The 13,522-nt window shown below is 44.3% G+C and overlaps 1 protein-coding gene across 3 annotated transcripts in view; it reads left to right on the forward strand.

The window, feature by feature from the left end:
* The first annotated feature begins 2,499 nt into the window (after positions 1 to 2,499).
* RNF217 (ring finger protein 217) overlaps positions 2,500 to 13,522 on the forward strand; it is a 156,128-nt gene continuing 145,105 nt past the window's right edge. For all 3 annotated transcript variants that reach the window (XM_074948366.1, XM_074948367.1, XM_074948368.1), the window contains exon 1: positions 2,500 to 3,132. In XM_074948366.1, the coding sequence (XP_074804467.1) occupies positions 2,500 to 3,132 (633 nt within the window). The remainder of the gene's footprint in view (positions 3,133 to 13,522) is intronic.

Genomic DNA, 13,522 nt, shown 5'->3' on the forward strand with positions numbered 1-13,522 from the left:
CACAGCCCCCATCTGGCAATCAGATTTAAGTGCACCTATTTCCTATCAAGGAAATTTGTGTGCAGAGCACATAAACTTCCAGCTATAACCTAAAAAAGATCCTGAATCCAACACACACACACATACATATATATATATATATCGAACACATATATATATATATTTTAAAAACTACCTATTGCACCAGATCTACTCAGGATACCCCCTTGTGACAATCTGTACTGCAAAGATCGAAAATATGGATCCCCCATATTCACCACTGTCATATGATTATTATATTTTTTATACAAAGTATGCCTTGTGAGGTATCATTTAAAAAGACTTGGTCTGTTGAACCTTAATATCCACTATCATTGTATGTGAAGTTATGAAGTATTGCTATATGTGCTACTGACATACGTTGTGAGGTTGGGAGATGCCCACATCTGCCCTTTCAGTAGGGACAAAGAGCAACTACCACCATCCAGACAGGCATTAATGGCACATCAGGAAGAATCCATGATCTCAGAGAATTCCCAGAGAGGGCATGTATGGAATGGGGGCTGCCTGACCTCCGCATCACATCAAGGATCTTTCTAGCAACTGGAAGAAAGTATAAAAAAGAGGGACAGTGACATTATCACTGATCACATTATCATTGATTTCAATAGAAAGTTAGGAGCCATCTGGGGCAATGGACCAAAACCGCTAGTCTAGACAAGATAGAAGAAGAAGAAGAAGAAGAAGCACCTTTTAGTAAATGCCTGCTGTACTTGCCACTACCAACACTGCAGCTGTCCTAGAATGGGCTTTATGTTATCTGCGGTATCTATGTTGATGTTGAGTTCTGAAAGACATTTTTCCTTGCTTTTGGGCAGGCTTTCTAAACAGCATCCACAGGCATTTTTTCTTTAATCCTCTTACTTGCAAATGACCAGACACATTGGATGTGTATTTATCAATTTGTCTGAGTTTAATTATTTAAATCACTTTTGAAGATGTCATAGTATTGTTCAGATGTGGTATGCCAATCATAAACCTAAACACCTGTGACACTAAGAGGATAAAAATGATGCTTCTGTTTTTTACAGTTTGTTTTCTTTGGGAGTAATTTTTAATTGGATGATGGATTTTTATTCAAAATATATCACATTCAAAGTACAAAGACGTTTTGAAATTAAAAAGGGTGTTTGCTTCCTAATGAGTGTGCTCACTTTCTCTATCAATGTATCTGTTTACGGGCGGGGGAGGCTGTACTACTGCGTAGGTGACTATTGCTTTTTAGAGTGAGGAACAGATCATCACATCTGGCTAAAATGAGATTTTTTTAATGGAAAGGTGTGGAGGTGGTCAGCTGATTTTTCTGTAAATTACATTTACACTGGTATCCTGGAGTAAGAATATGGGAATACTATCTTCTGAGGAACCTTCGTGACAATCTCTCTCTTGTGAAGAATTAGTGAACAAAACTGTAAATACACAAAAGGAGCACTTCCTTTTTATTTAATGCTGAAACTACTCTGAAGAAACCTCAATGTTCATGTCAAAGATTGTTTAAAGTCCTTATAGCCTGCTCCTGCTGTACTTTGGGTATGTGGTAGGGAGCCAAGGAAGCTGGCGTGATTGTATGGTGAGCGAATGAGAGGGGCAGTGTTAATGGGCGGGGAGGGAGAGCAGAGTAGGTATGAGAGGCAATGTTAAGGGGTGAGTAAGGGTGTGTGTGTGAGAGAGGGGCAGGGTTAAGTGGTAGTTAGGAGTTTGTGTGTGTGAGAGTGTGGCAGGATAAAGGGATAAGTAGATATATGTGAGCGAGAAGGGGGTGTGTATGTGGTGGGCAGAAGTGAAAGGTGGGTGAGTAGATAGAGGTGTGTGTAAAGTAGGGTGATCTGACATCCCAATATTATCGAGACCTCCCTGACATTAGGGGCTTTGTCTTATATATGCAACTATACCCTGCCTCCACCCCCAAAGTTCTGATATTTCACACTTGCTATCTGGTGACCCGAATTAACGCAGGAGAGGAAGAGAGATAGGTAGGTAGGTGGGAGGGCAGAGGAGTGTATAAGGGGGGCCCAGGCAAAGACTCAGAGTGGGGTGTGAGAAAGGGGCAGGATTAAGGGGTGGAGGAGGTTGTGTTTACGTGAGGGGCAGGATTGAGAGTGGGTGGGTCCCTTGTGTAGGCAGGAAGGGGCGGAGAGTGGCCCTGCCGGGATACATGTGAGGGGGGGTGGGGGTCGGGGCCGGGGCCGGCGCGGCTCCTGGGGGGCTGCGCTCAGGCGGGGCCGGGCCGGGCAGTCCGAGCCCAGTTCTGTCTCTCCGGTGGCGGCCGGGGCTGCGGGATGGGAGCGCGGCCCGGCAGGGCCCCCGGGCGGCGTTGACCTGCGCAGGCCCGGCGGGGAGCGGCGGCGGCCGCTGGCCCCGGGGAGGCGGCGGCGGTTCCCCGCTGGGTCGCGGAGCTGCGGGGCCCGGGACCCGGAAGCAGAAGCGGGGCCGGAGGCGGCTGGATGGGAAGCGGCGGGGATGGGGGAGCAGCAGAGCTCGCTGAGCACCCTGCGGGCGGCCGCCGCTGAGGCGCCGTTCCCGGCCGGCGGGGCCCGGGAGCCGGGGCAGGAGGCGGCCGGACCGCGGGATCCGGAGCCTGGCAGCAGGCGGCGGAGCGGGGAGCAGGAGCCGCTTCCCGCCGGGGCCCCGGGGAGTCCGGAGCGCAGCGTGGAGCCGCCGCCGCCGCCCCCTGAGCCTCCCGCGGAGGAGCCGGGGGCCGGCGGGGAGCCCGGGGCGCCCCCCGAGGAGGGGCCGGGGCGGGACTGGGGCAGCAGCCGCCGCCGCCTCGCCCCGCGGCGGCACGTGTACTGCACCGTGTACTGCGTGGAGAACGACCGGGCTGGGGCCGGGCCGGGACCCCCGCCCGCCGCAGCCCCCGGGGCCCTGCCCGCCCGCCGCGGCCCCGTCGGAGACCCCTTGACCTCGGGGGGCAGCATCGAGGTGGACTTTTACCTGCTGCCCGAGCCCTTCTCCGGGCTGATAGCGGGGGACTTCGGGCCCCTGCTGGTGCTGAGCTGCCGGGTGTGCCTGGAGGAGAAGCCCATCAAGCCCCTGCCCTGCTGCAAGAAGGCGGTGTGCGACGAGTGCCTGAAGCGCTACCTGAGCGCCCAGGTAAACGCCCCGGCTCACCTCACCCCCTCGGTGGAGAGCCCTGACCCGACCCATCCCACCCCACCCCAGCACCCAGGTAAAAGCCCCGGCCCTCCTCGCCCTCTCGGTGGAGAGTCCTGGCCCGACCCATCCCACCCCAGCACCCAGGTAAATGCCCCGGCCCTCCTCGACCTCTCGGTGGAGAGCCCTGACCCGACCCATCCCACCCCAGCACTCAGGTAAATGCCCCGGCCCTCCTCGCCCTCTCGGTGGAGAGCCCTGACCCGACCCATCCCACCCCAGCACTCAGGTAAATGCCCCGGCCCTCCTCGCCCCCTCGGTGGAGAGCCCTGACCCGACCCATCCCACCCCAGCACCCAGGTAAATGCCCTGGCCCTCCTCGCCCTCTCGGTGGAGAGCCCTGACCCATCCTACCCAGGTAAATACCTCGGTTTTTATCACCCTTTCGATGGATGGCCCTGCCCCATCCCACCTTGGCTCCTAGGTAAATTTCCTGGCCCTCCTGAGCATTCAAGCTGTCAGCCTGGTTGAGGGAGCTCTGCCATCAGGGCAGGCTTCACACCCCCTATCCTATCCCATTTCTTAGACCCCAAACATAGTTAAAACTTAGTATTTTTCTCGGAAGTGACTGGTTACAGGGCTGCTCTCTCTCTCATGTGGAGCAGAAGGACTTGCTGGACACTATGGAGGTGTGCACACTCTTCCCCTCAATGGCTGAGGATTTGTGTGCATAGGTTAAAGATGCTCTAAAGTTTAAACTCATTTTCTTTAAATTTCTCTTGAATTTATCCCAGCTTGATAACGTCAGCAGGTCAGTAAAACATGGAACAGACTGATTCACTCCTGCTGCTGTTGCCAGAGGCCAGTTAAAACTTTCCACTCAGCACTGGCTAGTACATTAGCCGTTTTGTATTGGACCTTGTGCCTTTTTTCAGTGACTAGTGGAACTGGGCTAGGTTTAAATGAGAGAGGCACCATCTTGCTCAGCCAGTCTAACTTAGATCAAAATATAATTTAAAACTCTTTTCCTACCCTAATCTAATAGGAATAAGAATCTCCATAGCTGGATTTAAAACTAGTCTGTATGTATCAGCAATACTAGTAGATTTATTAGGTTAATTTCATACAACATACAGCAAACAACTGTTGATTTGCACACTAGGGTTGATTTTTCAGTGAATTACTTAAAACTAAGGTGAAGCCTTATAGCCCAGTATAGAAACACTTTGTACCACCTTATACAAACAAAAGTATTTACCAAACTGCTTCCAAATTTTTTTGGTGATTTTTTTGTTACTAAAATAAGCCAATAGCTCTCAAATATTAACTGTTTATTACTTAAATGCTAGAGTATCATGCACAACCACATGCTTTATCGTGCTTCACACTTCAGTGAGCTTATTCCATCTTTCTCTCTTTGTACATTTTCATATTGTTGCCTCCCAGTCTGAACTGAAAAATGTATGTTATTTTATAATTGACTGAATCTCCCCCAACGCTTTTCCTTAAAACTAACAGAATTGCTAACTAGTTTAGTAATTATAGGGTTTTTTCTTTGAGGTGTCTGCCTGACAGACATACTCTGGGTGATGCATGAGTTCCAAACTTTGGTCCTCATCCTACAGAACTTTACGTACTTGTAAAGTCAACAGCACTGCGTGCATCTGTGTTTTCAGGATCAAAGGCTCTTTTGGGTAGCAGAGTGTGTTTAAGTGGGGTGGGTGCATAGTCCTGTTTGTGCACTCCCATTAGTGCAGGGGTGTCAAACATGTGGCCCACAAGGTTATTTCCTGCAGCCCGCCAAGCTCCCCACGCCCCCAGAGTTATTTCCTGTGGCCCGCCAGGCTCCCCCTCCCCCTAGAGCACCGCATCCTGGCTCCTCTGCCTACCTGCAGGCACTTCCAGGAGGGAGGGGGAGGAGTGGGGAGCCACGCACTCGGGAGCGGAGGTGGAGAAGAGGTGGGGCAGAGGCGGGGCTGGTGGCAGCACTGCGTGGGGGGGGAGGGTCAGTGATGCAGCCCTCGGTTCAATGTACTCGTCCTCATGTGGCCCTTGTGGTGATTCGAGTTTGAGATCCCTGCATTAGTGGATATAAAAGGGTTTATAACAAACTACAGCACAATTCCTTCTATTAAATAAAAACTAGGGCTGTTGATTAATCACACTTAACTCATGCGATTAACTGAAAAATTAATTGCAATTAAAAATTGTGATTAATCACAATTTTTATCGCATTGTTAAACAATAGAATACTAATTAAAATTTATTAAATTTTTTTGTATGTTTTTCTATATTTTCAAATATATTGATTTCAATTACAACACTGAATACAAAGTGTACACTGCTCAATTTATATTTTTGATTATAAATATTTGCACTGTAAAAATGATAAGTGTTTTTCAGTTCACCTCATTCAAGTTCTATAGTGCAATCTCTATTGTGAAAGTGCAACTTACAAATGTAGATTTTTGTTGTTTGTGACATAACTGCACTCAAAAACAAAACAATGCGAAACTTTAGAGCCTACAAGTCCATTCAGTCCTACTTCTTGTTCAGCCAATCACTAAGACAAACAAGTTTGCTTACATTTACAGGAGATAATGCTGCCCACTTCTTATTTACAATGTCAGCAGAAAGTAGGAACAGGCATTTGCATGAGAATGTAGTAGCCTGCATTGCAAGTAGGGATGTAAATACCGTTTAAAAAGTTAACCATCGAAAGGATTAAAAAATATTTAGTTTAAATGGTTAACCGATTAAAGGGCCCGCTGGGGCTGCTCTGGCTGGAGCAGGGTTGGTGGGCCAGCCCAGAGGTTAGTGGGTAAGGCGGGTTAACCAGTAAGACTAATGCTTACTGGTTAAGGCAGGTTAACATTTTACATCCCTAATTGCAAGGTATTTACATGCCAGCTATGCTAAACATTTATATGCTCCTTCATGCTTCGGCCACCATTCCAGAGGACATGCTTCCATGTTGATGACGCTTGTTAAAAAATAATGTGTTTAATTAAATTTGTGACTGAACTCATTGGGGGAGAATTGTATGTCTCTGGCTCTATTTTATCTGCATTCTGCCATATATTTCATGTTATAGTAGTCTCAGATGATGACTCAGCCCATGTTCATTTTAAGAACACTTTAGCTGCAGGTTTGACAAAATGCAAAGAAGGTACCAATGTAAGATTTCTAAAGATAGCTGTAGCACTCAACCCAAGATCTAAGAATCTGAAGTGCCTTCCAAAATCTGAGAGGGATGAGGTGTGAAGCATGTTTTCAGAATTCTTAAGAGCATCACTCCGATGCGAAAACTACAGAACCCCAACCACCAAAAAAAGAAAATCAACGTTCTGCTGGTGGCATCTGACTCAGATGATGAAAATGAACGTGCATTGGTCTGCACTGCTTTGGATTGTTATTGAGTAGAAACCATCATCAGCATGGATGCATATCCTCTGGAATGGTGGCTGAAGCATGAACGGACATGTGAATCTTTAGTGCATTTGGCATGTAAATATCTTGCAGTGCCAGCTACAACAGTGCCATGTGAACGCCTGTTCTCCCTTTCAGGTGATATTGTGAACGAGAAGCGGGCAGCATTATCCCCTGCAAATGTAAACAAACTTGTTTGACCGAGTGATTGGCTGAACGAGTAGGAGGACTGAGTGGACTTGCAGGCTCTAAGATTTTACATTTTTATTTTTGAATGAAGTTTTTGTGCATAATTCTACATTTGTAAGTTCAGCTTTCATAATAAAGAGATTCCACAGCAGTACTTGTATGAGGTAAATTGAAAAATACTATTTCTTTTGTTTGTTTATATTTTTTTGATTACAAGTATTTGCACTGTGAAGTGAACACTGCACACTTTGTATTCTGTTATAATTGAAATCAGTATATTTGAAAATGTTGAAAACATCCAAAATATTAAAATGAATAGTATTCTATTGTTTAATCATGCAGTTAATCTCTTTAATTGCTTTACAGCCCTAATAAAAACCAGTTGTAAGACTAAAATAATGCTGATAAGGAAGGTGGGGAGTGTAGGTCCATGCAGTCATGGTGAAGAACCATATTTATTGTAGTAAGTAAATGTTCCCCTTGTTTAAAACATAAAATTCTTGCCCTGGGTAAATAGCAAGTAATTAGGATACCCACTGTGATTTAAAAAATAATCACAGGAGATGTTGAGGTGTCTCAGCTTAACAGTGACACTGCTATTCCAAGCAGTCTGAGAACATCTGATTTAGAGGTTAAGGTCTTGTCTACAGTGCAGTTTTTAGCCTGTGGTGTAGCTGCACCAGCGCAAGCTCTTAGTATAGACAGTGTTGTAAACTGTGACTTGCACTGATGCAGTCTACCTCAGTGCAGACGCTCACTAAATCCAGGGAGTAATTCAATGTAAAGGTATGGATAAAAACCTAATAACTGGAGTTATGTATTTCTATAGTGGGCACATCTGAGAGATGCAATAGGAGCCTTTCAGAGTAGCAGCCGTGTTAGTCTCTAAGGTGCCACAAGTACTCCTTTTCTTTTTAATAGGAGCCTTTAACACCTGTTGGTACTGGAATCCTTGCTCGTTCTTATGGCATATGTTTATGGAAGTTTACTGACAACTAGAACTATCCCTCCGTGCTATTAACAGTCTAGAGATTGTGTTGGCTAGGATAACTTGTTTTTGTTTTTTAGAACTCCTTAACTAGCATGTTCTCACACTAACACAGAAAAGGTAACAAACTTTTTCATGTTCTAGCTGGTTGAGCTGAAATATAGGCTCCGTCCTCGGCTTTAACTTGACCAGTTAATGTACGTGCCAAAGTACAATTTGCTTTGTCTGTGCTAGTATTGGAATGTGTTAGGTGACATTTGAAAAACAAAACCCGAAATCAAGACAAACCTGGAATGTCTTATGGAATGGTCTAGTTCTGTTCAGATGGTAATAAGCTCCACGGTGCTGCATCTGATAGGATGAGAAGAAATTGAAGGGGGCACATACAGGTATATTTGTTTCCAGTCTAAGAGGAATGTATCCAATAAGGATCCTTGATACTTCCTATCCTCAGAGTAGAACGGATTTCATTTGGTATTGAGTTCTATGGCAAATAGGTCCACCTGTCTCAGAGCATGGGTTTGCCAGTGCACTCTTCAGGGGCCACTTGTGCTGGATACTGTATTTACAGCTCAGGTAATCTGTCAGGATGTTATCTTTGCCTTTAATGTGGAAATTTCCCATTCTTCATAGCTTCCTGATGTGGTAGTTGTGCTGAGCCCCACCCTGACAGTTGACTTGGCACACAGCAATAGAATTGCTCACTAAAAGTTGTGAAAAGAACACTTTTTGAGGCAGGCTAAAAACGCCAGGCAGGCTAGACAACATGACAAGCCATCCAGAACATGACAGCTGGACTCTTCCTAAACCCAGAGACCTTGAATTATGAGATGGTTCAGCTGAGCTCTGCAATCTAAACCTGTGTCTGTTACTAATACTGTTGATGGGCTGGGTTGAAGGGAACTCCTCAGCAAGCATGCAGTGGTTTTATCCACAACCATTGAGATTCCAGTTGCAGGGTGCACAGTGCTTGCCATGATTGTCTACAAATTGAGGTGGTTGAACTGTTTTTAGCTAATCCTGCATTGATCTCAACTGGAGTTTGATTATAGAAGCAATAACTGAATAGAAGGATTTGTCCTGAGCTAAAGCAACTCTGAACATAGCCTGTAAGTAGTCTAGTAGGAGGTGCGTTGTCTGGAGTCTGAAGCTGTCCCTGTTAACTACTCCACCATTTTGAGGGATGGTTCTTAGGCCTAAGAAATAAAACAGCAGATTATTTTAGTTTCTGCATCATTTTCCTATTGAGCAAGTCTGGGACCTGTAGTGACAGTTTTTAATCATGGTTTCTGAAATGGTGCTGAACAGAGTTTTTTTTTCTTCTCCTACAATTGCAATTAAATGGTGTTCACTGGTTCATTGCCAATGACTGTTTTCTGCTTTATTTAATTTTGCTAGCGTAGGACAAGACTTAAGAATCAGAGCCACTAACACAACCCTCTCCCACTTATACATCAAATTCCACCTAAATCTGTCTGTTTTCCCTGTCTGTGAAATGTGCCACCTAATACTTAAGCAGTGTGGCAAAGCACTTTCTGCAGATGGAAAAAGTACTCAGCAACTGCAAAGAATTCTCTGTTTTACAGATGTAAAAACCAAAAGCTAAGATTAATTTACTGGGGGTGGGGTGGGGACTGATTTAGTGGTTAGACAGAAGTTTAGCAGATGAGACCAGAGTTCTAATAATGGTCCTGATATTGACTTACTGTATGTGGTCTTTGGTAAGTTGCATACCTTCTCTCTGCCTCAATTTACCAATTCAAAACTTGGGCATGATACTTAACTGACCTCTCAGGGAGTCCTTTAGGGTTGATTGGGAGCTGACTGCCTGAGAAAATGTTTCTGTTCCCTCCCTGTTTAAAGGCAGTAAACGTAAAGATAGTCATTGGGGCTGTGGGAAGGAGATGACTTGAGTGAGATTCCAACACCTGTGTGCCAGGTGGGGATGGCTCTAGAAGGTATGGATCTGGCCATAGGAATTCCGTGGCATGGGAGCTGAAGAAGACAGCCACTCGCAAACCTCAGCATAGGTAGCATGCTGGGGTGGGACTGGAGAATGAGGGGGCGGAATTGCCGGGCTGTTTCTGGGCAGCACCATCTATGGGCAGCCTCCTTAGTGCTGATTAAATTACCCCTAGGGCTGCTCACCAGGAGGCAAAAGGTGGCTGAAAGCTAGGTTAGCAACCCATCCCTTGGGCTGTAAATCTTGTTCTGCATAGTGTATAAACTAAGAAGAAAAGGGAGAGATTAGTGTACTTGGTTTCTCAACCTTAATATTGTATTCATGCTGCTTCTCTTACATGGCATTCAGCTTTCTTTATTTTAGAAGCTGTGTGTGTACACAAGCCTGATAAGAGTGATTCACTTCCTCATCTCTACTGGTTTGTAAATCTGAGCCAGAGTGAATATTTGGTGTTTGTTTATTTGAGAATTCCCTTGAAAAACAAAACCAGACATAGTGACAGCTTCTGGTACAAAGATTATGAATAACTTCAGCTATTCATAAAACAAAATCATGGCTAAATTTGTTCTGGATGGATGAGCGGGAAGAAATTGAAGAATTACACTTACAGTAGAACCTAACTTTTTTTCCTCTTACCTCATTAATCTGTAAACTTGATAAGTACCACACAAAACTGGTAGTCTTATTGCCCAATTTTCAGCAAATATTAAAATGACTAACTCATATTAGTGAGATTTCATTATTTCTATAAATTGCAGTACAGTACACTACTAAATATGTGAAGTTTTATAATTAAATCTATGCTATCATTTTCCTCATAAACGAACCAAGTAAATCTTGTGGTATAAGACCCTTGCTGTTTTTACTGCTTTGTTTACTTGTGGATCATCAAGTTTTGAGAGTTAGGTTTTGGTCCCCCATTTGTCAGTGATGTGTTTTACTTGACGCTTGCTTGCAGTATTCATTCCTATGTTAAAAGAACATTGTCAGGTCAACTTAAGTGGCATACTATATTCTGAATATTTTTTTATATAGTAAGTTGACCCCTTAAAGATGCTATAATTGAAAGAAAATGGAGGAAAAATTCCTTTTTCATTTTCTCCTCTATGGAGTCAGTCTGTCCCCTATTTATGTGGATCTTTCATCCAACTGGAGGAAAAAAAACTGAAAACATGACACTAAAACCATGCAGGCTGGTGGGGATGTGGGAGCAGGTGTATTGCCTAACTTGATCTTTAAAAGTGTCTAGATTTAAAGCTGCCTTTGTTGTGCTTGCATGAGCTAGATCTGACTCCTTATGTGCTAAATCCTCTTTGCCTCTCTGGTGGTATAAAGTGGATGCAGAGCTACCCAGTATGAACAGCTGAGAATTACGCTGGTGTGGAAAAATCATCAGCAGGTGTAATGTCCTCTTCATGACCAAAGTGTTTTACAACCATAAAAAATTTTACAACATTTTTGGGTGGTAGGTAGCGCATCTTTATTTTACAGATTAGTGAATACTTTCAAAAAGTAACAAAGCTAAGTCTAGCTGAGACAAGAATTCAGGAGTTAGTAATTCCAGTCTTTATATGTTCTACTGGGTTATATATCCCTCCTTGCTTCTCCAAACAGACTTACACATGATCCTCAGTGTACAGCTTTTTGCCATATGGTATCTGTATCTATGTGGTAAAAACAAATTGAGATTCTCCCAGCTCAGATACAGTTCCTTAGGGCAATGGTTACTAAGCTGGTGGATAAATCAGACAAATTTTATTCAACAAGTACAAAATCGAGACTTGTTGGCTTTAGAGGGAAAACTCTGCTATAAATTATTTTTAAGATTTAAGCAGTGTTAGAAAAGGCTTATTTTGTAATTGCTTTTAAAAAAACCCACCAAAACCCTCTTTTCTGCCTCATAAGATTACTAATGTGTGTATTGTATTACAAGCTTGTCAGGACAATAGAAGTTTCCTTAATTGTGGGAGAGGTTACTCACTTCATAAGTTGTATTGACTAAAGGAAAATATAAATAGTTCCTAAAACATACCAACAGTTCCTTTTTTCATAAATATATACTTAAAGGCTAAGCAGTGCAGTTTTATAAAGTGACTATAAATGTTCCTGTTGTTACTCTTTCAATCTGAAGTGTCTTTAGATCAAAAAAGAAACTTGTCTCCAAGTGTTTTAGTAAAACTCTTAAAAAAGCTTCAGAATCGAAATATCTTAGGTAACATAGGTAGAGAAATTCTGTTGCCTAAAAACATCCGGCTAAATGGCTTCCTTGCAAGTCAGAGGAGCATCACTACAGATCACTGGTGGCAGAGAAGTAGTGTGAAGGAAGGTGTTGTCACCATAAGGCATAATACCTTCACAGGTGGTGGGGGAGTGCAATGAGCAGTGACTTGTGCATATTCCTATTACAAAGGGGTACTCTGCACGTACCACCATTGCTATCCTGTCTATGCCCAGGTCCTCCCCATGCTTGGCATTACCCCCTTGTTCTTCTCAGCACTTGCAGCCAAATTAATACTGTTTATTGTATGAATGCCCTGGGGGGAAGGGACTCCTTGTATGTTCTTTCCATTCTAGTGCACCTGTGCTGTGTGAGTCATTTGTCCTATTACTTCTAACCTGACTTAAAAGCTTTCCAGAAGCAAGGATACTAACTCTTTTGTGCTCTTTCAAGTGCAAATGGAATTGGATTGTGTAATAGCTTGGAAACTCTGCTTGTTTACTTTCATGGTATCGTGTGCAGCTCAGGAAGCAAAATGAACAAGTGACAAGTTCTTATATGGAAGAGATAAACAGAATACCAACAAAGTAGAAACACGTGCAATAGTCTGTATTAATCTAGAATTCATCTTCACTAGGAAATCTGCGACTTGTAATTCTCAGCTCCCCTGGTCCCTGCCCCCGCTTAGCTGTCCACTATGCTGCAGTTCCCTCAGCCAGCCAGGCATGCAGTCCTTTCTTCTCCAGCTTCCAGCAGCTACTAACTGATGCTCTGTTCTGCAGCTCTTTTTATATGGCCCTCCTGGACCCTGATTGGCTTTTTCCCCTGCAGCCACTGTAGCCTGTTTGGAGGACCTCTCCACTGCTCCTTTCCTTTGGGCCTAGTCCACTCCGTCACTTCTTCTTGGGTCTGCCTCTGTCTGTCTTTTTCCTTCAGTTTTGATCTGCTGGACTCTCTTACCCTTGTAGTTGTCAGGACTGTGCTTTTACCTGACCAAACCATCTGAGCCTGCACTCCCTCACATTTTTGTTTATGCCTCTAACACAGCAGTGCATTCCTTAGCAACCTAAGTCACAATGAATATGGCTTCATGGTTGCAGTCTTGAGGCATACCAAAGGAGGTCCAAGTGACCTTCAAGGACCTCCCAAAGACTGTGACCTCTTATACTATCATGCTGATGAAACCCTGCACACTTTGAAGGACTCAAAAGCCACTCTTTACTCTCTAAGGGTATCTACACCAGCCCCAAGGAGAAAGCAGTATAGAATTCCAAAGCTGTTTGAGGCAGAAGCCTCCTTACTGTTAGGGCCAATAAAAAATCAGAATGTCCAAGGGGAGGCAGTGGTTCCAAAGGAGATCCTCTGTCCTCCCTTCTGCCATGCAGTCTGTCAACCTCATGTCTTCAGGTGTAATGCCATAACTGAGAACTAGCTAGAACTGTTGGATCTTTCTCCTGCTTCTCTTTCCCTCTGCTTGTTCCCCCCCCCCCAATTTTTTTCTCAGGAGGCCTGGTAGTGAATACCTTTGGATCAATAGATCCTGGAGACTGTAGGCCAGGAATATTTTATCCCATTTAAATTCCTTTTTAGGGGCTCCTCTAGT

Source organism: Natator depressus, chromosome 3 (assembly GCF_965152275.1).
Source record: "Natator depressus isolate rNatDep1 chromosome 3, rNatDep2.hap1, whole genome shotgun sequence".
Taxonomy (NCBI): Eukaryota; Metazoa; Chordata; order Testudines; family Cheloniidae; genus Natator; species Natator depressus.